The sequence below is a fragment of the Berghia stephanieae genome, chromosome 4 (genome assembly GCF_034508935.2).
Source record: "Berghia stephanieae isolate SIO BIC M18660-M18661 chromosome 4, UCSD_Bste_1.3, whole genome shotgun sequence".
Lineage (NCBI taxonomy): Eukaryota > Metazoa > Mollusca > Gastropoda > Nudibranchia > Aeolidiidae > Berghia > Berghia stephanieae.
Window position 1 is genome coordinate 63,121,109 of NC_088363.1, and position 27,454 is coordinate 63,148,562.

At 35.5% G+C, this 27,454-nt stretch overlaps 1 protein-coding gene across 1 annotated transcript in view; it reads right to left on the reverse strand.

Annotated features, from left to right (window-relative positions):
• Nucleotides 1-8,945: 8,945 nt before the first annotated feature.
• Nucleotides 8,946-27,454, reverse strand: part of LOC144970993 (E3 ubiquitin-protein ligase MIB2-like) — a 32,833-nt gene continuing 14,324 nt past the window's right edge. The window contains exons 7-18 of the mRNA XM_078911270.1: nucleotides 26,847-26,957; nucleotides 25,786-25,890; nucleotides 25,050-25,221; nucleotides 24,367-24,509; nucleotides 23,486-23,634; nucleotides 21,793-21,949; nucleotides 20,762-20,916; nucleotides 19,522-19,645; nucleotides 17,575-17,784; nucleotides 16,764-16,939; nucleotides 15,779-15,966; nucleotides 8,946-11,001 (exon numbers count right to left, since the gene is read on the reverse strand). Of these exons, the coding sequence (XP_078767396.1) occupies nucleotides 10,766-11,001; nucleotides 15,779-15,966; nucleotides 16,764-16,939; nucleotides 17,575-17,784; nucleotides 19,522-19,645; nucleotides 20,762-20,916; nucleotides 21,793-21,949; nucleotides 23,486-23,634; nucleotides 24,367-24,509; nucleotides 25,050-25,221; nucleotides 25,786-25,890; nucleotides 26,847-26,957 (1,926 nt within the window). The 3' untranslated portion in view covers nucleotides 8,946-10,765. The remainder of the gene's footprint in view (nucleotides 11,002-15,778; nucleotides 15,967-16,763; nucleotides 16,940-17,574; nucleotides 17,785-19,521; nucleotides 19,646-20,761; nucleotides 20,917-21,792; nucleotides 21,950-23,485; nucleotides 23,635-24,366; nucleotides 24,510-25,049; nucleotides 25,222-25,785; nucleotides 25,891-26,846; nucleotides 26,958-27,454) is intronic.

Genomic DNA, 27,454 nt, shown 5'->3' on the forward strand with positions numbered 1-27,454 from the left:
CAACAATATGGTACACACTTGACACATTTGTAGTTGGCTTCTCCAATGCAATCCAATCCGCACAAATTTTTCTGCTTCAACATGGGAGATAAAAACACAACATTTGTGTGGTGTGGAGTGGTGTTAGGCTATGACTCTGCATCACAGTAATTATGATTATGTCCTCCGTACATCTCTGACAGGAATGTTTTCGGACCTCATAATGGAAGTTTTCAAGTCAAAGTAAAATGTTTTATTTTAATTTGCTCTTGTGTTGTCGAATTGGAAACAATCTTGGAAACCCATAACAGTCCAAGAAAATCAATATTTGCATGTGCAAATTATAACCAGTAAAACTTCATTAAACGAAGTTATAATATATACTGGTGTTCTTACTCAATATTGTCAGGTCAAAAGAACAGAACAATTCATTGCGTTTAGCAGCACCCTATCGATATTTAAAAAGCACAATCTTTAAAAAAAAACTTTTTTTCAAGTGAGGTTAGGGCTTATTCTGATCTGTTATCAAATCTTACCATTTAAACAAAGGGACAGAACCTCAAAGTGACACATTTAAGTAAATTTATATAGCTGTTACTGCTCTCTTGGCACAACATGTAGGTCTGTTGATAGCTAGTAAATTATGGAAGAAAGTATGTTTTGTAAGGAATGTAGTCTTGAAGTTAATATCATCTTAATCACTGGGTGAGGACTTTTGTCTTCCCAAAGTAGGTAGGGAGGCATTTACTGTATCATCTATCCTTTCTATGCTTTCTGTCTTTGATGTGGAATAAGATTACTTGGTTCTGTCCTGGCCCTGGCCGGAATCCTTGGCGGGAGGGAAACAGTCAAATGTATAGTTATAATTTTGGGAGATGTTATTTTCCTTGTAAATCATCTCTCTCTTATGCACTGTTTTATGTTTTGTTCACATGTTATATATGATTTGTTAACATTTGAGTGTGTCCCTCTCATGTGAGGACCTGTGCAGGTGTCTGGATGAGAGATATTTAGGTTATCTCAAACTAAGTACTTTGATAGTGTACTCTTGGAATCTACATGTTTCCTATTTGAACCAATTCCCCTTTGTCTTACCTTTCTTGGGTGCTTTAATTGTAATTCTAGACCTTTTTACTATCCCATTTTCTTCCTTTTTACTGGCGCTGATATGTGTTGCAAGCACTGTAAAACCCTAAAAAACAAAACAAACATAAATGTGGCATAAGAGCCGTAAAACCTTTATAAACAACAAACACCATCTCCATCAATTTCTTGATAGAAGACAATATATAAAGAAACTTTCAGACTTGCAAGAAATGTGAGCTAGACTAGGTAAAACGGGGTTTTTAAAAGAGTATAATGTGATTTTTGAATTGCTTTGATTTTTACAAATTTGATCATTTGCATTTATACAAGTTTGTTTTTTTTTCCCACAAACCTCAGCAGCATTCTTGTCCAAATAAGCATTGTTGTTTTATCCTGTTTTAATAAGGGGTAAAGGTCATGTTATTATCGGTACTTTGTTGTTTGTTTTTCACTCTGTAAACTTTCATTTACAATTGTCGTGTAAGAGCTTGAGATGGGAAGAAGCCAACAGCAAAAAAACAAAACAAAAACACACAAAAAAAATCACCTGCCATTTAAAAGATATATATATATATATATATATATATATATATATATATATATATATATATATATATATATATATATATATATATATATATATATATATATAGACATATATAACCTGTGTATCAAACTTAAATGCCACTCTTTCCTCTGAAAAATTGTCAAATGATTTTTACCTAATCATTATCTTATTGATTTATAGATTTTGATATTTTCATATACACTTCACTCGATTTCCACTTGCCCATTTAACCAGTTAACTGCTGTACTCTGGAAAAAAACTTGTATTGAAAAATTTGGCTAGAATACTTGTCCTTCAAATATTGACCCTCATCTTGGCAAAAACCTCTCAAACCTGGGACTTTATTAAATGCTTCGTAAAGTCCCAGGTTTGAGAGTTTTTGCCACGATGGGGGGTCATTTAAGTAGATTGATATCTGAAGAGCGAGATTTTTGGAGAAATTTTTAAATACAAGTTTTTTCCAGAGCACGTCAATTAAGTGGATATTGTTGATTTTTGTTTTGTTGTTTATTTTACCGAGTTTGTCAGCATACATGAATAGTAACAATGCTATTTTTCTGGCTTTATTATACAGACCTGTCTACTTGAAAATACGTAGTTTTTAGGAGATAAAGATTGTATTCACTATAGTTAACTGAAAATACAATGATTTTACCCCACAAGGATTAAATGAAACTTCAAAATCCTTAAAATAAAATAAGTCTGACATCAACTTTCATTTTCAATCATTTTTTAATGACTCATGGAGTTCTGAAATTAGAGCCAAAATTTCGTAATTCTACGAATTTTTCGTAACAGTAGGCAGGTCTGGAATGCTATTTTCCTGACTTGATAAATTGTATCTGGAGGGACCGACAAAAGAAGCAATCTCAATCTGACTTGTGCCATCATTTGCCGTCATATTTGTTTTCAAACTGTTACTCATATCTTATCTTTAAATGCCATTTGTCTCACTGACACTGTGTTGATTTTTAATTTTATTTTTTTTAAATTTTGAAACATTGAAGAGAATAAAGAAAAACATTTTAATATTACTTTGAAAGAGACAAAAGATTCACTGCGCACCTAAAGTTTGAAAAGTTTTCAATGGTGCATATAATTTTGTCTTTAATCTTTCATTGCATTTTTCCCCCTCTTCTTATTGATAACCATTAACTAAAACCTACTTGCTGATTATCCGTCTTTTCCTCCTTCATTATCATCATCTTCTACTGCTACTACTTCTTCTCCCTTTTCCTCTCCTCTTCTTCTTCTTCCGCCGCAGCTGCTAATATACTACTATCACCACCATCGCTACTACTACTACTACTACCACCAATAATAATAATAATAATAATAATAATAATAATAATAATAATATTAATAATAATAATAATAATAATAATAATACTGCAACTACTACTTTTATTACTACTCACTGTTACTACTATCATCATCATCATCAACGAAGTGAATTAGTTTGTGTGCATTACACTGACTATACGCAATGAGATAATTGCACATTGATCAATACAATCTGGGGAAATAGAGTTTGCTGGGACTCAGTGATGTAACAGTTCTATTATTGACCCGCAAAAGCCAGTAGGTGTCATCATAAAAGACTAAGAGGGTCGCGAGCACAAATTGTGTATCCAACAGTCTCTTGTTCTGTATTTCTTCCATCTTCCTTTTTCTAGGCATTGTTTTTACATAAATTTGACCCAAAACCCATTGTACTTTAACTAAACGACGTTGCAATTTGCAAGATTAAGAAATGAAATGAGAGTTCTCAATTTATATTTTTTTTAAATAGCAATGATTTTAAGGTTCTTGTGCAGGGAAATGTGTCAAAGGCTAGTTCAGACAAAGCCCCTTGTTCTGCGATGTTTTTAGATCGAAACAATTGTATATATTATAGTGTGTAAATATAAGCGACATTCTGGTAGTGATGAACCTTGTGTAGCTTGAACTACACATGCATTTTAAATAGCTGTGCTCCTTAAGTAAGTGTAACCAAACTGCATTTAATTTAATAACTGTTAGATCATGTTACAGTAAGGTGCTTTGCAATCTCATATCGGGTTAGATGTTAAGCTGAGGGATGTCCTGTTCTTGTGGCCGTTTAAAATGGGAGTGAACTTCAAGTACAAAACTAAAGATTGATATTACGTTAAAAATCATTTTTTATCACAATGGAGGGAGAGGTTTGGGTTTCTGATTTCGCATGGTGGGCCGGGTAATTCCAACTCTTACTGCTGGATGGGCTCTTCTCCTCCCATAGTGGGCCTTATTACGTCTAAAGTGTAGTAAAAGCCTTAAAATCATTTTTTTTTTAAAAAACAACTCATACTTTCTCCTCTATCTCCATTTAACTGATTTCCCCTTCCATGTTAGTCCCTTTTCTTGTATTGGAATGAGGTTACTTGGTTCCGTCCTTTCCTGGCTGTATTTCTTAAACGAGAAAGAAACAGTTAAATCTATGATTCCTCTGTTTCTTTAAAAAAAATGGTTTGTAAAGAAGGGGTGGGGGGGGGGGGGTATTTTCTTGTACGTATGTTATATATTGTTATTATTTCTGAATCACTCTTCTGTTTTCCCCTATGCTTATGTCAGTACAGATAACTCTTGGGATATACTTTAGTTCCATGTTTGACCAAGTCCTTTTTAGTCTTACATTTTATTTGGTGCTTGAACGCATAGTTGAACTCTAGGTCTAAAATCTTTTGACTATTGACTGTTCCATCATCTTTCTTGGGAACCTTCTTTTACTTTTATTGGGACTGAGCTGAAATGACATAAAAGTAAAGCAATTATTGCAAAACACCTAAAAGCAAATTGTAGTCATCACCTTTGATCAGAATTAAAGATTTATGTATCTTATAATATTTCATTGTTTTTGACGAGAATATTGGATTGAAGGTGGATTGAAAATTATAGCACACGGCTCATGTCTCCTCTCAGTTAAACGCCAAATGTATTGAATCACATAGTGTCAGTCATTCATACTTTACATCTTACAAACAACACACAAATAATGACAGCTAACTAATATTATGTTGAAAACTGAAGATCTGTAATTGTGTGATTTATATTATATCCATACACATGTTGTTATTTGTATGTAATTATCATTCATTGATAACTCCTTTCGATATGTTATTATGAAAGATTATTGTCATAGTACCATCACATCTTTAGTTTATTTCTTCATTTTAGGTTGTTTTTTTTTTTAATATTAAATTTTACATTAACCCATTGATTTACAAACAGGAGAATATTAAACCCACCTTGAGATTGGTTGTGTGTATATTAAATGATAATGCCATATAAACAATTGTTATTGACTGCTGTGACGAATCATTTCGCAACAGTTAAAAAGAAAGAATTCCTGATTTTAAGAGGAAAAAAAAGGAGATTATAATACTATACTTTGTTGTTGTTAATAATCTATTCTATTTTACAATCATTGTTTTGAGTTATTATGTCATGTACTATTCTATTCTTACCTGCTCACACATTGCATTCAATTTGCCTCGTGTGCATTGTTAGTCATAGCATCATGTATTATTAAAAGATTCGTCTTGGTGAGACGTCAATGTTTATGGAAAAAAAATCGTGCTGAATACTTGTTTGTTTTCACTCATCGTTGTATGACTTGTGTGTGTGTGTGGGGGGGGGGGGGGGGGGGGGGGGGTCTTTTGACCTCCCATGGTAGGCAGGAGGTCACTTGCTGTGCCTTCTATTCCCTAATATCTGGTTTCTGAATTGCTTTCTGTCTTTGTCTTCGAATGGGATTACACGGAATTGCCCTTGTTTTGTTTGTTTTTTTAAGGGTTTTACGGCGCTTGCAACACATTAAGGTTATATCAGCGCCAGTAAAAATGAAGAAAATGGGATAGTAAAAAGTTCTAGAATTACAATTAAAGCACCCAAGAAAAAGTAAGACAGGGGAACTGGGAACAAATAGGGATCAGATGTAGATTCCAAGAGCACACCACCAATGTACTTAGTTTGAGATCACCTCTCATCCGGACACAAGCACAAAATCAAATAAAGAGGAATACACTCAAATACTGACATTATACATTCAAAATAACAAATATAGTAATGCATAACAGAGATGATTTACAAGGAAAAAAATATCATCTCTCAAAACAATAACTATGCATTTGACTGTTTCCCTCCCAGCTAGGACTCCGGCCAGGGCCAGGACAAAACCAAGTAATCTCATTCCAAGACAAAGACAGAAAGCATGTTGGAAAACAGATAAAAGGGGATAGAAGACACAGTAAGTGCCTCCCTGCCCACTATGGCAGAGAAAGCAATTTGAAAACATACAGGGGGATAGAAGACACAGCAAGTGCCTCCCTGCCCACTATGGGAGGTCAGGAACACCACCTAGTCTTTTTGCTTTAAATGAGCTATTTCACTCATTGTCTACACTTAAGCTGGAACCTTATGCCATATAGCCGCTCTTCTTCCTATATAGATACACATATAAAATTGAGCTTTAGACACACGCAATTCATATTTAATGATGAAGTTTATTTTGTTTAGGTTTTACATTTTATAACATATAAATGAAAAGGATTTTACATATCGTTAGTTAATTCAATAAAAGCAAGTAAGAATAACAACAAGAATAATAGTAGTAGGCCTTCAGAGCCATTCGGCCCATGGAGCCGGATTTTATCCCAGTTTCTATAGCACGAAACGGACAATAACAATTGCTTGCTATCCTTTGGATAGGACACCAGTCTGTTGCAAAGTACTTTCCAACAAATCCAACAGACTCGGCTACCCATTCACTGCTGGGTGGACAGGGGGGGGGGGGGGGGGGGTAAGAAAAAGATCTCGACTGTACCCAGGATCGATCACAGTCCCTTTGCATGTGAAGCGAATGCTCTGCCAACTGAGCTATCAGGAACCCCCAACACATTAATAATAATAATAATAATAATAATATTAATGATGATAATAATAATAATATTAATGATGATAATAATAATAATAATAATAATAAAAAAATAATAATAATAGTGGTTATAATAATAGTAATAATAATAATAATAAATAAATAAATAATACCCCGAAAAGAATGATAAAACAATTTTATAATACAATGACAATAAATTAATGAATATTATCAACATTTAAGACTCAATAATAGCAATAAATGTTTACATTAAGTATGAGTAATATGAAAGACGCGAATATGATTCACTGTGTTTCCTTTTTATCCTTGTGTTGGATTGATCCAGGCAAAACTGATAATAGAATGAATCAATTTCTGATACTGATAGCCATATGTCACATAATATTGATTTCATTCAAAAATAACATACCTGCTAGAATGTTACCAATTTGAAAACAGTGCTGGTAGATGGATAACAATCAAAAATCGCATCCCTAGGGCTCTTTAGAGCATGATAAATTGCCTGCTACCCACAAGTCCAAATGCAAAGCACACCATGTTTATTTTGTTAATGTTTGTAGGTTTTTTGGGGGGTTTTATTTTTTTATTTTTTTTTTACAGAGGCATACTGATAGCTTGCTATTGATATCTGCTTTTCCATCTGAACGAGTCCCTTTGTTGTACATTTTCTTGTGTTTGAAAGGTTGAAAGTTGAAAATAGGAGAACATATGAAAATAAGTAAAGGAAAGAGATTCACCCCTGTACCAAGTAAGAGACAAAAAAAAATACTCCCATATCTTCACTGATAATGAAAATCATTAATGATATCAAAAGCATCTACAAAGCAACCAAGTATTTCATAGATTGTTTCAGAAGGTTTACGCACTTGCAACACATTTAGGTCATATCAACACCAGTAAATAAGGCAGAAAATGGGAGAGTAATATTTACAAATCAGATATATGTAAAACAAAAAGAATACCGTGCATAACAGAGAGATGATTTACAAGGCAAAAAATATCATCTCACAAAATTCTAACGACACATTTGACGGTTTTCCTCCCAGCCAGGGCCAGGACAAAACCAAGTAATCTTTCATTCCAAGAAGAAGAAAGAATGTTGGAAAACACAGTAAGTGCCTCCCTGGCCACTATAGGAGGTCTTATGGTTTTATTAGATAGATAGCAAATGATCCCAATCGTCTCATCCCACAATGCACTGCAGAGAAGATGGCCATTGTCATGTTTGTTAGAATTTCAACAGAAAAGAATCTAAAAATATAAATTGAAATAAAAATATAATCCAGGTGAAACATTTTACCTCGGCATTGACCAGAGTATAGTGTTGTCTCAGCATATGAACTCGACAATTGCCTGAACTTTCTAACTTTCATTTTCCTTGGATAGATTTTAATTTTTATTTGTGCTAAATTTTACAAACATTTTAGTTTTGTTAAAAATATTTTAAAAGATAAAAATTATAATTTTATCAATTCTGGACACATTTTTATCAGGCTTATGACAATTATTTCATCAAACAAAGGCTCTTTTGTGGTGAAATTCCAATCAAAATAATCTTTCTATAACAAAAAAAAATGTGATCAGATTGAAAAATAATAGCAGTTGTGTTTCAATTTCAGTTCATAAAAGGCTCATTTATATTTTCAACGCATAAACTGGTGGTGACGAAGACGACGACGACGATGATGATGATGATAATGATGACGATGACAACAAAAATAATTTATGGATTTTTTTTCTACAACCCTTTTGGAGTTTCAAAACATGGGTTCAAATCACTTTTTAACAATGAGATGGAGTTTCAAATTCTTAGACTCTTTCAGTTTGAACTCTCCAAGTCCACATGCAAACAGTTTTACTTCCCTGACCCGGCCCATTCTTATATATAGGGTGACTAGATTTAGTCCTTTACCAGACTAGACAAAATAACTAGTCTTAGGTCTGAGCAAAACAAGTGACTTAAGAAATGGTTCTTCCAAGCTTTTTCTAGTCTCTGAAGTCTGACTACATAGGTTTTAGCTTTTTCTAGTCTCTGACTCCGTAGGATTTAGCTTTTTTCTAGTCTCTTGACTCCATAGGCTTTAGCTTTTTCTATCTCTGACTTCGTAGGCTTCAGCCTTTTTCTAGTCTCTAACTACATAGGCTTTAACCTAGAACTGGGCGTGGTAAGACCATTGACTAAATCTGTTATTTTATGCTGGTAAGATATCTGCCTTCATACTTTTCCAACACAAAAAATTTAATTAGTACCGCATCTGGTATGGAAGTTAATCTCACAAGCCCCCAGGGCTTCGTAGGTAGATCGTAAGGAGGCTGCATTTCCTGCCACCAGTCATTTCCTGCTGTCTGCCATACCAGTCAGTCACATTCCCGTTTTCTCAGTACCTGAATCATTCATTTTTACTTTGGATTATTCTTTTGTTGGGTACCTTTTGGACCACTATTAGTAAAATTCATATTTGCTTAGTCTCAAATTTTTTGAGAATTCTTGAATACACAGCGAGTATAAATATAAATTATTTCCTCATCTCATTTGACTACCCATTCCTTTATCATTATAGCTTCATCCGAGGAGGAAATTTTACCCCTCTCCATGATGAGGAGATGACTATTGAAACTGAATCAGGTTTCTGGGTGGGGATCCTGACCTCCCATAGCGGGCAGGGAGGTACATACTGTGTCTTCTATCCCCTTATATCTGTTTTCCAACATGCTTTCTGTCTTTTGTCTTGGAATGAGATTACTTGGTTTTGTCCTGGCTCTGGCCGGAGTCCTAGCTGGGAGGGAAACAGTCAAATGCATAGTTATTGTTTTGGGAGATGATATTTTTTTCCTTGTAAATCATCTCTCTGTTATGTATTATTATTTTTATTTTGAATGTATAATGTAAGCATTTGAGTGTATTCCTCTTTGTTGGATTTTGTGCTTGTGTCTGGATGAGACTTGTAGGTGATTTCAAACTAAGTACATTGGTGGTATGCTCTTGGAATCTACATCTGATCCCTATTTGTTCTCAGTTCCCCTTTGTCTTACTTTTTCTTGGGTGCTTTAATTGTAATTCTAGAACTTTTTACTATCCCATTTTCTTCCTTTTTACTGGCGCTGATATAACCTAAATGTGTTGCAAGCGCCGTAAAACCCTTAAAAACAAAACAAACATGAATCAGGTTTAATGAATGAAGAAAAAGGACAGCTCACAAGAGCTTATATTAAAGGCGATTGTGAGCCAAACAAAACTGTCAAGCAGATATCAAGAGGCAGAAAAAGGAAGAGAAAGTCAAAGTTGTCCTCGTCATCATCCCCTTCCTCCTCTCCATCAGCTTCCCCCTCCTCTCCGAGGAAATGAAAACAAAACGATTGTCGGTCCTCCTCACTGCAATGCCGTTCCGTGGTAAAAGGTAGTAAATCTCAACGAGGAACAAAACCTTCCTTGGTACACAGCAAAACACTGACAGAGAGAGTAAAGAGACTCTGGAAACCTACAGTGCATCAGCGATGTAACAGTTGAGCAAAGCAAGTTTCTGTCTAGCGAAGACATAAAAAAGACCTTCAGGATGCAAAAAGAGGAGAAGAGATTGACTTCCAGTCTTAGCGAGGAGAACTATGTTCATAAAACCTCTCAGCACATGTGGCTATCCATATCTTAAGTGTGACTAGCGGCGATAGAATCAGAGACAAACTTCACTTACATGGTAAGATCGCATGTCTCTCATAAAACACCAATACAACTTTTGTTTTCTCCTGAGATTCCCCAAGTCAACTTCTCAGCAGCTGTGAACTTATCAAGTCCATCGAAGCAGTATATATAAATACTTATAATTACTAAATTGCATTTGACGAAATAACTTAAAGATTCACATATTAACATTTGTAACGATGGAAAAAAATTAGTTTGATTTTACACAAAATAATCAAAAATTAAACAGAAAATTCTATTACCAAAGAGAGTGTTGTAGTAGCACTGACACAATGCATGGCCAACTTTTCTTTTGCAAGAATTACAAAAACAGCAGTTGCAAGTTTAACAATGACAACCCATAAAATAGTCTCTCAATAGAGTGCCATAATCTCTCTCTCTTCTCTCTCTCTGTCTCTCTCTCTCTCTCCCTCTCGATTTCTTTCAATCCTCTTTTCAATGACCTTTTTTCAATGACACAGTCACTAACCACATTACATTTCAGGCTTTCGATTATAGAAAACGATGCATAGAAAAAAGATCAAAATAGGTTGATGCGCTTATGTATAACTTTCCGACAAATTGGACATGTACGAAGAGACTCAGCACACTGCCCACAAGTCGCATGACCACAGAGAAAAACACGGTTTCGCTGACGTTCCATGCATATTGGGCAGTTCACTGTATCTTCTAACTCTTGCAGTCGTTTCTTCAGGGCCATTTGCTGTTGGTGTGGGGTGACATTCTCTGTGCCTGGACCTGATATCATGGTACCATCTGAAAAACATCAATACAAATCATGAGATATATCATGTCATACATATTTTAAAACTTAATATAGATGGAAGTTAACCAACAGCAAAAAGACAAACAAACAAAACAAAAATTTTTTAGAGCACATAGCATAAGAAGTTTGGCTCCTAACATAAAAAGGTTAAGATCACGAGCAGGGGAAAGTGATCTTAAATAATTTAACACAGTAGATATGTCCCAAACAGTAGTGTAACGGGCACGAGTGGGTCGAGAATGAAATACACCTTTCATAAATCTACACACTAGCGGATCTGAACCGGTCTCGTTCAATGTTGACACTGCTGACCTCGCTGTATTGATGGCACTGTATCCCAATCCAGATTGAAATAATATTGTCAAAAAAGCTATAGTAGTCTGAACATTTTTACTCATAGGGTCCACCCCATCAGCATCACAAAACTGGATAAATTTCAGTAAGTAACTATTGTACTGTTTTTGGGTGTTGCGACGCCAACTTTTCATAATTATTTTTAAGGCGTGCTTGGAAACTCCTTGTTTCCGGATTTTTGCCCTGATAAGAGACAAGCCATCAACTTTAGTTTTGGATACAAAGGGTGCACAGCTGCCCTGTCTGATGCCAATGTCAATAGGTGTTTTGAGGCTTTTAGATGGACCGGGGGCGCTATCAGCATAGTCATAAGTTTGGGGAACCAAGTCTGTGTTTGCCAAATTGGTGCTATCACCAACGCTCGCGATACTTTGTCTTGTTGTATCTTTTGTAGAGCCCTGGGGATCATATTGAATGGAGGGAATAAATACACAAATCCAGCCCATAAATGATAAAAGGCATTAATGGCACAGGCAGATGGGTCAGGATATAACGACATATATTTGGGAATAAGAAAATTGGTTCTAGAAGCAAAAAGATCAATTTCTGGATTTCCAAAATGATCACAAAGCTTATTGAACTCTGCTCGATTAAGCGACCACTCAGTATGAATAGATAATTTTCTACTATAATCATCAGCAATGGTATTTTCCACTCCGGGAATATGACATGCTGAAATCCATATTCCCCTGGTTTTGCACCATAAAATTAACTCTCGTGTGATGTCATTGCATTTAACTGAATGGGTTCCCCCCATGTTATTAATGTAAGAAACAGCTGTCATATTATCTACTTCTACCCGAATGTGACAATTGGAAATATCTTTGCACAAAGATTGAAGTCCTAAATAAACTGCTTTTATTTCTAGAACGTTGATGTGATCCATCTGCTCTTCTTCCGTCCACATACCCTGTGTGGCAACATCATTCATAATTGCTCCATAGCCATGACCTGAAGCATCAGTTCTCATCACAAAAGAAGGGTTATCTATATGTAATCGTTTCTTACTGTGGACGCCTTCAGACTTCCACCATTCTAATTCAATAAAAGATTGAACTGAAACTTTAATATATCTATCAAAGTTATATACTTGTTTGAGAGCCTCAATTTTTTGACACTCAAGACTTCTATAGAATAAAGGTCCATATTCAACAGCAGGGAAAGAGGCGACTAACATGCCGATAATCTTAGCTAAAAATCTAACTGAGATGGAAGAAGGAAGGTTCTCAATCATACAAATAATCTGATCTTTCTTTTTATCACTTAAAGTCACTGACATATCCAAGGAACTGAGTACAAACCCTAAGTGCTCCATTTCTTGAGATGGGGTTAAGTTAGACTTATCTGATATTTCAAATCCTAACGAACGCACAATATTGGTCGTGTACTTCAAATTATGTTCGCATTCCTCATAAGAAGGGCCCTGAATATAAAAATCATCAATATACAAACTGCATATAATTCCCTTAAGATGCAGATGAGCAACAATAGGTTTCATGATTTTAGTGAAGATTCTAGGACTATCACGGAACCCCTGCGGAAGAACAAGGTATTGGTATAACGATTCATTATGAACAAATTTAAGAAATTTCGTAAAATCTGGGTGCATGGGCAAAGAATGGTATGCATTAGATAAATCTAGCGAAACCATGAAACATTTAGGTTCTATAAGTTGTAAACAAGAATGTAAAGTGTCCATTTTAAAATGGCGATAACGCACAAAGGAGTTGAGATGTTTTACATTTAATATCATTCGATACTTTTTCCTCTGCTCACCGGGTATAGCACGTTTCTCCCTAAGGAAAACATTATTAACAAAATCACCCTCCTCCGGTGTACATTTCTGGATAACACCATCCCTTTCATATTGTATTATCATCTCCTGTAAAGCTAACTTTTCATCCTGTTTAAATTGGATAGTATGAGCTGGTTTCATTTGAACAGGAGGGGACAAAAAATCAATTGCACATCCAGAAATACATTGAATAATAAAAGGATCAGAGGTATACATTTTCCAAGTAGATATAAATAATTTAGTTCTGCCCCCATGCAAATGGGTTACCTTATCCTTTAATTCCTCCTTTTGAATGTGTGTTGCTTGTGGTGTTGTTTGTGGTTGTTCCATGTCCTTGTATTCCCCCGAAAGGTGTTTGTCCCCCCTCCTTGACCTTTCCATGGTTGACCTTTGCCTAAAAAAGGAAACCTTTTCTGGCCATGGGACGGGTACGGGGAAAATCTCCTTGTGGTTTTTGCCACTCGAATAGAATCGTTCATGTCTTTAATCTTATCTTTAATGTTGCTCCCAAATAACTTGTCACTAACAGGATAGGAAGCGGTACAGAGAGCGTTGAGGTCATCTCTAATTTCACCGCGAAGTGACTGTCTTCTATAAATATCCAAACTATGAGAGGCATTGGTGAGCAAAGCGACTCCATCCGAAATATTTTCCAGTACTTCTTTGTTATCTCCTTTCACCATCTCCATAGCCCTGCAAACAGCAGTAATGCCTTTCATAAGCGATACCTGCACTTTCTGCAAGGATGCGTCCCTCATTCTAGAGGCAGGGGATATCTGTTTAAAAACCTCCTCATTGCATTGGACAACCTCTAGTCTAGAGCAATTTGCTGGCACTGGATATTTTTCAGAGAGAGCAGTAATCGTATCCTTGGGCAGACCGTCACATAAAACCTGTGTAACACCAGTTGAAACATTCTCTGCCAGCACCTTCCCTTTCACTTCTGTCCTGCCTACCACATTCTCGAAATATGAGAATGCCTGCTCCATCATCCCTGCATCTCTACTACTGCCTGGCACCATATCAACTGACCGCGAAAGGTCAGCATTACATTCTACATCTTTACTGCCTGACCGCGAAAGGTCAGCATTACTTACATCTTTACTGCCTGATCGCGAAAGATCAGACTCAATGTCATCATTACATATTGGCCGCGAAAGGCCAATATTGACATTAGCATCTTCCTCCTCCATTTCATTAAAACGGTCAAAGGCCTCCTTCATTTGGCTCACCACTGGCACCAATCCCATCAACACACTGAGTTGCTGTTTTATTTCATTAAAGTCCAGTTCACTGCTACCAACGCTACTACTACCAGCACCGTAACTGCTCCCCTCCGTTTTCTTTCCTTTACCTTTCCCCTTCACACCTCTTACACTTCCTTTCCCAACACATTCCTTCTCGCTCGCCCCGTCTTTCACTTCACCACCTCCTTTCCCTTTCTTATCGTCCGCTCGGCTACTCTCGATTGTTTCTTTCTCCATCACTGACTCGGAACCAAAAATGGCGTTCATTGTTTGTAAACAAAGGGACCGAGATGGCAGGCGATAAATAGGTGTTAAACTATTGTTTAAAATTGCACAAGTTTTACGAATATATACACTATCCAGATGAATGAATTCACAACATATAAATTGAACACAATTCCGTTTGAAAATATAGAATAATAATAATATAGAATTTAAATCAAATTGAAGTTGGTGGGCTCCAGTGATCAACGCTAAAGCAACGCTAAAAAGTGATCACGTGACGCAGCGCTTCCTCCAAGTGGCTCCTATCAGCATTAAAGTAGACGGAATAAATTTAATTTTGTTGAAACCTCGCTATACCCCACTATATGTTTAATGATGTACCATCAACTTCATGATGAGTAGTATGGACTTTATTCTATCCACTCTCACTCTATTTGTTATACAGTACTCGCTGGGCTCAAGCACGCTGAATTCCAGCACACTCTTCAATACAACAAGCTGGAAATGGGTCACAAACCATGGTTATATTAGTTATCAGACATAAAATAAAATTTCTTACCTCTAATGGCAGGTCTACAAGCTTAAGGCTTAAGGGATGGAGGATGAAGAAGCAGAGGTTTTTGCGAGCTTTAGCGCGGATAACGGAATTCCGCTATATAGCGGAATAAAGGTGTCTCTGATCTACATAATTAGTCATTACCTCCCATGAGCATCTGATTTTGGTACTCTCAGATTCTAACACACTTTTTGGCTTCTCCAGAGAGCGTGTTAGAATCCAGCAAGTACTGTACTGCAAACTTTTTACAATGCCAAACTTTCCCACGGTCCCAAACGTGCCATAATAAAACCTTTTACTATTAAAACATTATCACAGCTTAATCTCATTCAATGACATGATGATAAGCTATAGGCAACTAACAGGGATATGCCTTGAAGAAAAATATTTAAAATTTGAAGCCTAAATTTATTTTGAGAGTTTATTCATGCTTCTTGTTTGTTTGTTTCATGATATATTATTATTATAAATGATATGCCACTAATAGGTCACACATTACTTTTTCTGGATACATTTTGTGGCAATATCTGATAACAAAAATCAAGATCAATAGACTAAACTTCTAAATGATTCTGGACTACATAACAAACCTGCAGCTTTCTTGTATTCAATCATCTTCTTACACTCCACACACTTCTTCATGGTGAGACAACAATCTTCACACACCACCCTGTGGCCGCAAGGTTCAAACAGGACTAGAGGTGTAGTATTGCAGCAGAGTTCGCACTCACTCATACCGTGTTTTTCTTTCATCTCCGACTCCTCTTGTTTGATAGCACTGCAACAAAAGGGATGGGACAATTTGAACTGAAAGTTTTCCATACTGAAGAATGCAGCTCTTGGACCCCAGTTTATTCCTGATTTTGTAGCATAAAATGAACAGAGATATGGGCAATAAACAATTCTTACTTCCTTCTAGAAAGCATGGCAGTTTACAAAATGTAATTTCCACCACAAAACATCTTACTGCTCAATTTGGGGAAATTTGTTATTGAAAGTACTAACAAAATCTGGAGCAATCTCTGGTATGAAGCAAAAAGTGCTCCTCCTCTGAACAGATTCAAAGTAATGCCTGATGAAGAATTAATCAATATCCGACATAACTATGAAAGAACCCTTCACAAGATATGAAACTGCGGGGAAACAAGTGCAGGGGGATTGAGATAATTATTGTTGAGCCAAAGGTAATGAGTATATAATTTATATATTCTTCAACTTCTTACCCATCAGTTGATTCCCTAGGTAAATAAGTATTATCTTTATGATTTTTCAGCCAATCAGCAATAAACTTAAAACATAACCAATTATTATCATGATAATCATAATCTTCAGTCCCCAATCCTAATATCACTCTCTATAGCTGAAATAACACCTTAAACTTCATTTTCTCAAAACTAACTTCCGGTGATTTTAGTACTTTTTTTATTACTCGGCTCTTTAATTTATATTTGTAGTTTGCATACATGTCCATAGTACTTCATTGCTCATAAAAATAGAAAGAACAAAGATATCTTTGAAATTTCTCTGAATTCAGAGCAGCTCATGTTTGACATCTCCTTGCTGCACTGTACTTACAAAGCTGTGCCAAACTGGCGGACGACTTCCTCCACTTGCGGGTCATTGATGGTATCCAGTGGTGTCTTTCCCTGTTGGTTTGGGGCGTGTAGATTGGCACCCTGCTGGGCCAGGTAACACGCAATGGCTGCACCCGTGCTCTCCTCCTTGTCACGCATACCCAACTGGTTACGAATCTGTTTTTGAAAAAGCAAATCAATTTACAACTCATGATTTTCAGCGGACTTGTTTAAACTAAATACCAATGACAACTAAAAACAGCAAATAGATACGTGTAATCAAGTATTTGATTTTTTGCTTAATTTTGGTAAGAACTTTTTTCAAGAGCGTACAAATAGTTTCGCTCACAGAATACCCCTTAAATCTTATTTTAATTTTTAAGTTTATTTTATTCCAATTTTGATTTAAAGTTCAGACTGACAATTTCCACTGTATAACTGAACTATTTTAAAAAAAAAAAAATTAATCAATTCAATGTCTTAAGTTAGAATAAGTTACTAATGTTAGTGAGTAATATTGGTGTAAGTTTGTGTGTGTATGTTTGTGTATGAATGTAAATGTATCTGTTTGAGTTTGTGTGCATGTGTATGTGTTTGTTTCTTCATATATGTATTCTCAAAATTGTCAAAAAATGAATGTTTAAATTAAGTGTCTACAACAGTTTTGTATCAGCCAACTACTGCTTCTCTTTGCTTGTAGTGGCAGTTGAAAGTATGAATGGTAAACATTTTCCTTGTTCTTCCGAATGGCACTGCTGACATTTAGTTTAAACACAAGTTATAAAGTAACCTACGTCTGAAATATCACTTACAACGTCCAGCATAGGAGAGTTATCTTTCTCTGTCGCTACAGTCTGTCTCATTAGCGCTAAATGCAGACAGGTATCACCGTCCTCATCCTTGACATTGACACAGGCACCATTTGTCACCAGTAACTCAATGATGGAAACATGACCTTGTGACACAGCCAATAGTAATGGTGTTTGCTGACGATTGTTACGAATTTCTTTGTCTGCCCCATTCTTCAATGAATTAAAAAAAAAGAAAAAAAAAGAATTAATAACAGTAAGATGTATGATTTACTTTTCATGACAAAACAGATTATTTGTAAAATACAAATGTGAATAGATATCAATATTATATTCATGTCTTCCAAGCCAATGGGTCAGAATTTATCCGCAGACTTATCAAGTAAAAATGTTTGTCTTTGTTAGTATTTTTCAGGAGGGGGGGGGGGGGGGGGGTTACAGTTCTCGCAATACAAATAGGTCAATTCATTTCAACACCTGTAATATGGAACAGTCAAAAGATTATACATCTGCACTTAAAAGTACTCAAGAAACCTCCTACCCTGATCAAGTAACAGTGGTTATTGTTTGTTTGTTTTTAAGGGTTTTACGGCGCTTGCAACACATTAAGGTCATATCAGCGCCAGTAAAAAGGAAGAAAATGGGATAGTAAAAAGTTCTAGAATTACAATTAAAGCACAAAAGAAAAGGTGAGACAAAGGGGAATTGGTTCAAATAGGGAACAGATGTAGATTCCAAGAGCACACCGTCCAAGTACTTAGTTTGAGATCATCTAAAAGTCTCACCCAGACACAAGCACAGGTCCCAACTAAGAGGAACACACTCAAATGATTACAAATTATATAATATAATATGTAAACTAAACATAATACAATGCATAACGGAGAGGTGATTTACAAGGAAAAAAATATCATCTCCCATACTATAACTATACATTCGACTGCTTCCCTCCCAGCCAAGGAACCTCGGCCATGGTCAGTACAAAACTAAGTAATCTCATTCCAAGACAACGACAGGATACAATTGGAAAACGGGTATGGGGGGATGTACCTCCCTGCCCACTATGGGAGGTCAGGATCCCCACCCAGTAACAGTGGTTAGATAACAAGAAATTCTGACTGTTTGCTGTAGATACAAGAAGCTCTACATTTAAAAAATAAAAGTCTTAAGAATTTATTTTTGAAAATGCATTTGTTTTGACAAAATTAGGTTCCTATTCTTGAAAGCTGAGATATTTCTTGCATAACAATGATATTATAACTTGTATTAAAAACCCATCGGCTAATAAAAAGCTCAAATAATTTGCCTCCATAATATTAAATGTGCAGAGTAGGGAATAATTTCTCTCGTTTCTATTAAGACCCTCGGAATCTACATCTTTAAAATGAGAGATATACCTTGACAATGTATTGCCATTTTCTTGACTCAACATGAAACAAAGATGCTAGTAATTAAAAAAAAAAAAAAGAAAAAAAGTAGAGCATTTATATAGGGCAATATCCGCTAAATGTGCTCAAAGCGCTTTACAAAGGGTCCCTGGCCAATAGCAACACGAAACATATAGAACGAGACATGATGCCTGCTAGGCGATAACAACACAATTTTTTTTTACATAAAGAACGCTGTTAATGGCCAGGTACTCATTTTACACCTGCGTACAAAGAGAGAATATGAGAGTAAAGAGCCTTTTCCAAAGACTCAACTAAACGCCGAGCAAGGCTCAAACCCAGGACCTTCCGATCTGAAAGCGAATGTCATACCACTGGACCACATAGCCGCACAATAATACAAGATAATGATGCATTATCAAGAATTCAAACCGATCCACCCATCAACTTCTCCTTATAGTAGCATGGCAGCTGAATATGGTTTTATCATCAAGATATATTCACATGTATCACTTTTTTGAAAGACTGTGGATCAACGTTTTTCAACAAAAATTTTCCTCACCTTCAGAAGCGTGGCTGCCACTTCTCGATGGCCATTAAGGCAAGCCAAATGTAAGGCTGAGAACCCATCGTCTTTTTTGCTGTCCACAATTTGAGGACATCTTGTTAAAATCTTTGTGATTGCTCTGTATGAAGATGTATAATTGTCAATTGATGATTTTACGAGTAAAACGTCCAATACATAAAAGTGTGGAATTATGGCCTAGTGGTAAACTGCCTTAACTCTCTCATGTTAAATATATATTTTAAAGTATTAATCCACTTTAAAGTGAATAGATAAAATCACATAAATACTACTTAATTACTCAAAAGGATTTACGTATCACTATGTTCAATTCCATTGAATAACTGTGAAGCCTTTATGTGTTTTGTCAACACAAAACAAAAAAAAAGAGATTACAATCAATTTATGACCTTGGTCATTAGTTTGTAGTTCATTTAAATGTAAATATTATTATAAAGCATGTGGAGCATTTAAAGAGGAGTAGAATATTTAATAAAAGCAAAAATTTCCAAAATGCAATGATGTAGCGTTTTTAGCTTCATTTCACCTCAGCGAAACACAAGTATCTTTGTTTTATCAAATAAAAGTTCTTTTATCTGTATGATTCCTAAACTCTGATATTTTCTGGGACAAGTAAAGACTCAACTTTCAAAGAAGAGAGCTAAAATCACTCCTTTTAGCCCTTTAGAGCATTACCAAGTTGTGTTGTGTATAAAGGAGAGTTTTATTTCCTAGCTAAACTTTAAATAGGGATCTAGTCTACAGTGCAAAGTTCCTTCGACACAGACCCAAAGAAAACTAAATTTCTAATGTCATCAAAATCAAACCTTAGATGAAAACAAAATTATTCCAAGGTGAGAAAGCATCGGGTTTTGTTTTTTTTTTTGTTTGTTTTTTTGAGAGTCTAATGGCACACTCTATGATCTCAGTTTAAATCAAAAGAAAGCAATAAATGGGATGGTATGTTAAGCTTCAATAATTAATGTTAGAAAAATTATTGTTGATGAAATTGTATTATTGAATTTAACATATCTTCATATTCATTTTTCTTTGGATTTAAAGATTCGAGTAACATATCTTAATTACTTAATGCAAGAAAAGTTTATCTGAATTGAGAAAAAAGAAAAGAATGTTATAAAATAATAATAAAATATAATAAATATAGTAAAAGATTTCATGAATTCATCCTGAACAACACACAATTGTCAATACTTAAAAATAAGATTGATCTACTTACGCAACATTGCCTTTGAGAGCAGCGTGGTGAAGAACATTAAATCCTCGTCTATTCTTGTGTGTGAAATCTATATTTCTGTAGTTGACCAGCTTTTCTATAATAGTTTGATTCTCCTTGCCAATAGCATCATGAAGAGCTGTGTCGCCATAAGCATCCTGGCCACAATAGGGACAAAGAAGAATATTAGGAAATTATTGTTATTGTTATTGTCTTTAAGTGTTTGACACTTAGGTCATATCAGCGCCATTAAAAAGAAAATAGGATACTAAAAAAATTCTAGATTTAAAATTAAAGCATCAAATAAAAAGTAAGACAAAGGGGAATTGGTTCAGATAGAGAACAGGTGTAGATTCCAAGATCACACTATCAATGGACATAGTTTGAGATCACTTATGAGCCTCATTTGACACTAACACAGGATGCCCACAAAGAGGAATACACTAAATGTTTACAAGATATGTTCAAAACAAAAAAAAATATAACGATCAGAATGTAAAAGAGAGATGATTTACAATGAAAAAAATCTCACCTCCAAAAACTAACACTATACATTTGACTGTTTCCCTCTCAGCCAAGGACTCCGGCAAGGATAAGGACAAAACCAAGTAATCCAAGACAAAGACAGAAAGCAAATCAGAAAACAGATGTAAAGGGATAGAAGACACAGCAAGTGACCTTTTGCCAACCATGAGAGGTCAAAAGGTCCCAGAAATCATTGTTAATTCTAACACTTGAGTTGTGGTGTCAGCATAAGCATCCCTTGCAGCAAAGGGGACAAAAGAAAAATATTAGGAAATCACTGTTAACAAAATAAAATCCACAATTGGGAAAGATAGCTGGAGATTAGGAAAATCGGGAATGAGAGCGAATATCAGGAGTTTCTCAGTAGATTCTTGAGGGTTGACAAGTCTGCGAGATGGTAGGAGACATAGCTCAAAATGGAAGCTAAAGGCCTTTATCTATAACATCTATATTATTGTTTGGTGACATAATGTTTTTAGTACAAAGAAAATCAAGTGACTAAACCCTACCTGTATATTGACATCACAATTCCAATTCAGGAGAACATGGACACAGTCTTGATGTTGCTTGTTGACAGCCACATGTAATGTGCTGCAACCTCCTTTATTCAAAGCATCCACTTTGGAGCCTTTTTCCAGTAAGAGATTCATCACTTCGGGCTGGTTTCTGAAAATAAAATAATTTTTAAAATTTAATGTTTTATAGGCTGGATGATGATGCTGCTTTCATCCAGAAAAAAAACATGCACTTGAATAAACCGGAGTAGTCCTTCAGAGCCATTAGACGTCAGAATAAAATCTGGACTACACCCGGGATCAATCTCAGCCCCTTTTCGCATGAAGCAACTCTTCTACCAACTGAGTTATCAGACCCCTTGAATAAATCTGGTAGTTATTATTTGGTTGTAAGATTCACTGATTGTGTTTTGTCCATCAAGAAGGTTGTCTTAGAAGCATCAATTGCTTTCTTCTATTCCTACCGGTTACCTCTTCTAAATTTTAATTTTGATGATTTGCAGACCTGCCTAGTGCTAAGAAAAATTCGCAGAATTACGAATTTTTGGCTCCAGCTAAAGAACTGCACAGACGTTTTTTATTCCATAAATCTTGTTGAAAAGGAGAGTTTGGTTGCTTAGAAACTGTATTTAAGACTTTGGAGCATACTTTGATTATGCTGAGGGCAAATAATTGATTTGAAACGCAATATATTGAGATCTTTTCATTTTTTTCCCCCTTGGAAACTCCGAATTTTTGACATTTCAAGTAGGCAGATCTGGATCTGATTAGTCATGAAATTTCCATGTCTCAACATGAAAAAGAGGCAATAGGTATGAATAATGGGTATGAACTATAATCGGTATTCACTTTTTGTATTAATATTTTTTGAGATCTTCCTCATGAGCTATTTGAAATTATGTTGGGAACTGTTCTGGACAACTTATTTAGATAAGTTTTAAAACGATAGATCTCATGGGTGGGAAGGAGTTACTGAAAAAGTAAACTTTCTCCAATTTCCTGAGATACAATAGAAAAACATATTCTTGGGAATTTATTAACAAGAACATTTTTTTTTTCTCAAGTGACTCATTGGGATGATGGATGTAAACAGCAGTATACCAAAATTATTTTTACTATCTGAAATCATTCTTATCACAAAAGGCAGGCCTTATTCAAATATGCCTGCAGGGAATAGATGTACGTATCAATGGAGTTCCCATGAAGCACAGATCAGATCATAGGATGTTGTATGTTCTTTACTACTACTTCTTCTTCCCTTTCAGTCTGTAACTTCAATTTCAAAGATTCCGCAAACAGGAGTATTTTTCTTTCATTGGAAAGTATTCCAGTGTCTCAATGTCGATGGTATGAATGAATACAAGTGAGCATCCACTTTTGAGTGGTCTAGTGATATGACACTCGCTTTCGAATCGGAAGGTCCTGGGTTCGAGCCTTGCTCGGTGCATAGTTGAGTCCTTGGAGAGCACTCTTTACTCACATTCTCTCACCGTACTCAGGTATAAAATGAGTACCTGGCCATTAACAGCATTGTCTCTGTCCAAAAAAATAAATAAATGTAATATTGCCTAACAGGCATCCTGTCCTGTCCTAAATGTTTCGTGGATATTGCCCTGTATAAAAGCTCAATTAAAAAAAACAAAAAACTTGGATGACTCTATAAACCAGAATACTTCAATCTAATTACCCGAAAGCAGAGTAATGCAGAGCTGTGTCTCCATCTTCATCAGTGACCTCTAGACTGGCATCCGATGCCAGCAGTAACTTAACAATAGCCAGGTGGCCCTGATGACCAGCCACTTGCAGGGCAGTCTTACCAGAACTCAGCTGATCAACCTGTCAACATCGAGGATAGTGTGTTGTCAAACAAAGGGAACCATCAACAATTATCAAAATATTCTTGGTAATTTCAAAAAATAGAACAAAGGATAAACTATTGTTACTGATTCATCTACCTTATAGCTTGTCACTAAGAAATTATTTCATAAACAGCAAGACATCCTTTAGAGAGCTGAATCTGAATGTTACATGAAGTCCAATCAATTCTGAGTATTTGTATTCGAGGGTGGAGAAAGTTGTTGAATGTGACAGCTATTGTTGGAATTTAGGCTGAAGAATTTGATAATATTTGTTTGAATATGTCTAAATTTGTTGTGTTCACACATGATTCGGGAAGAGCGTTCCAGTCTTTGACAGTTCGGGGTGAAAATGAATATTTGAGATACATTGGAAAAGCAGTTCAACATTTTCTTCAACTTCCAATAGCAAAGTTCTCATTCTCACTTTGCATTTAATGTATATAAAGTGCCTTATCCAAGGACACAACCCTGAAGTAAAAAGTTGGTGGCCCTTGACGTGTCTCCTGTACCGACAAGTTTCAACGTTGATTGATTAAGCTGAAGCTGCAGCACTGATTAGGGACCAGTAACACTATTTACACAATCAACTGAACTATTGTATAATAAGTAAACTTTCTGCTCATTGTCAGTCAAAACAAAAGCAACTCATAATAATATTCTTTATTACCAACCAACCAAAAAAAAACTGATTTGAAAGTAGAAGATTGACCTTATCTGCATGTTTGCCAAGAATATCCCTGACGATTTCCACATGACCTTGAGCTGCCTCTCTGACCAATCTGTCAGGGCCAGTCTCCTGACCTTGCTGTGATCTCAACTCTGCTAACTGTTCCAAAATAGATGTGAAGGCCGCTGAGGACAAATTTAAACATTTATTTGTTGATCTAGTTTAAAACAAATCTTATCAGTTTAAATAGTTGTATATAAAATAAAAGACTTGTTATTCTTATCGTTAGAGTTCTGTACCAAAATTAATTGGGTGAAAGTTATGGGCTTTTCAGGATCTGTTAAGGTTAATAAATTCAACTATTCCTGAAAGTCACGTTGAGCAAATGACATTTTATGCACCACTTGATATCCTTACAGTGAATGTAAACCTTTGGAAGACTTTATATGCATCTTCCACCCACCTAATCCAAACATAATTTTATAGCCATCAGCAACAACAATGGAAGACATCCTATTTTTATGTCATGCATGGCACAAATCTAAAGCGCTACAACTCATGCTATTGAGAGTTTAGGTAATTAATTAAGAAGATAAAAAGGCGTAAATAAATAAGTATGCAACATATCCTTTTAAAACCAATGTTAAACTTGAAATTGCATGTTACGATTTAATTCTAAATAGCATTTTCAATCTCACAGCATCAACCATAATAGATGTCCTTACGTAATGGGTCCTCCCTCTCATTGGCAGAATTCAGTGTGTTATTCATATCATCAGCTCCGTGGGGGACTAGAGTACAACACATAGGACTAAACGTCCAGTCTTGTCCATTGATGTGGACACGGAGGTCACCATCTGTATACACCTTCTTGACTACACCCACTCGACCCAGGGTCTGTAAGAGAACAAATATGGAGAGGATTTTATTTATCACAACATTAAGGAGAGTAAGAGTGTTGCGTTTTGTTTTTAGAAATTTGGTTTTAAAAAAATGAGCTTTTATATGGCGCAATATCCACTAAATGTGCTCAAAGTGCTTTACAAGTAGTCCCTGGCCAACAGCAACATTTAACATGTAGGACGGGACATGACGCCTGTTAGGCGATATTACATTTTTTTCGGACAGAAACAACGCTGTTAACGGCCAGGTACTCGTTTTACACCTGAGTACGGGGAGAGAATGTTAGAGCCCTCTCCAAGGACTCAACTATGCGCCGAGCAAGGCTTGAACCCAGGACCTTCCGATCCGAAAGCGAGTGTCATACCACAAGACCACATAGCCACACAGTTAAGATGGGAAACATAAAATCATAACAGTGAGGTGTGAAATAAAAACCCGTTCAAAAATAATTATTTTGTGTGTGTATGTGTGTGTGTGTGTACACTTGGTGGCTTTGAAGACAAAACGTAAGACAAACAAAGAAATTATAATTTTATATATGTTGATCACAGTTCTTACATTTCTCATGACTTCAGTCCATTCTCCGTGTTCCCGTTGCCAATGTTTGACTAGCTGGAGATTGTCAGAGATTCGAACATAATCCTCTGCTTGGAAAATTTGGACCTGAAAATTGGGTTTTAAAAAGATATTATAATAAACATTAATACAACACATTTATATGGATTTGAAATGCTCAATACATTTTCCCAATTAATCATCAAAAGTCATCTTTTTGCAAAAGCTCTCTTACAATTTTTGTCACTGCCTAAAGCTAGGTACTCATTCACATCTGAGTCGAGTTGGGTAATGTGTATAAAAAGCCTCACCCTAAGACTATTTTTTTTTAAATACTTATTTTCTCTTGGAAAAAAAATTGCTGCATGAAACTTGAAAAATTCAAAAACAATGAGCTAAAAGTTCAGCATCAGAGAAAAAAGGTGAGGTCATTTTAGGCTTCTCCTTTATTAACAGACAAAATGATGAATAATAATTCAAAGCACAAGGTAGTGACGACCATTCAGTCGTCTTAAGAAGGAAAAAGGCAATATGTTTAATTGTAATATGTAGCCACATACAGTCTTTTTTCCTCAGGATGACTGTATTATGACGTATTGTAAGAGGTCATGGTTACTCTGGTACTACGCATAATGTCTAAATCCTTAGAGAGGCAGATCCATAGGCCTTAATCTAATCATGACAGACTGATTTTTTTCTCTTCAAATCATAATTACCATTTAAAAGCTAATTGGTTATAACCGCAGCGATGCCTAATGGAAGGGCTTTATCTTTAAAATATATTTTTCATAGAAATCAAACGATACTACAATACAATAAATGGCTTGGATATAAATCTATTTTGTGGTATCATTTCATTATTTTTTATATGTGATGCTGAAGAACTTTTTACCTGAAAATTTTTTTCTCTTGATATTTTTCTTTTCTTTTTGGGAAAGGGGGGGGGGGGGGGGTTGTTTAAAAGTTACTCTTTATAATTAGGCGGCATTCCGGTTCATTCAATGTCATTATTACATTATAAATAAAATTTATCCAAAACCCAGACTTATCTAAGCAATGCTTACCTTAGTGAGAGCATCACTGTGGAAAGTCCACCTGTTGGGACATCCTTCATACTGGACACGTACATCACCTCTATCTGTTATTCGATGAACTGTCCCCACCTTATGCAGATACTGTAAAAGGAGAGCATTTCAAAATTAACTATTATAATTTAACACCAGCTTATGCAGATACTGTCAAAGGAGAGCATTTAAAAATTAACTGTTGTTATTAAACACCACCTTATACAGATACTAAGAGAAAAGTATGTCAAATTTATTGTAATTCAACATCGATTCGTTTCTCAGCAAAATAATCTTGTGCATAAACACATGATATGAAAATGGTTAGACAACACAAGAGAAGCAAAGACCTTTTTCCTGATCATAACCATATCAGATGATCTAGTTTGTAGGTAAAAATAATAAGACAAACTTTGAAAAATAAATTTCAACACATCATAATATCAAAGCATATTTTAACAACAAACACAATTAATGAAACTATTGTTAAATACTTTTCAGTCAGCAATTTTGAAGAAACAATATCGAACAGACATACAGTTTAAATTTTAGAAGTTGAATGATGCTTGTATACTTTTAGTAGTTGGAAAATGAAGTTGGTACTTCCT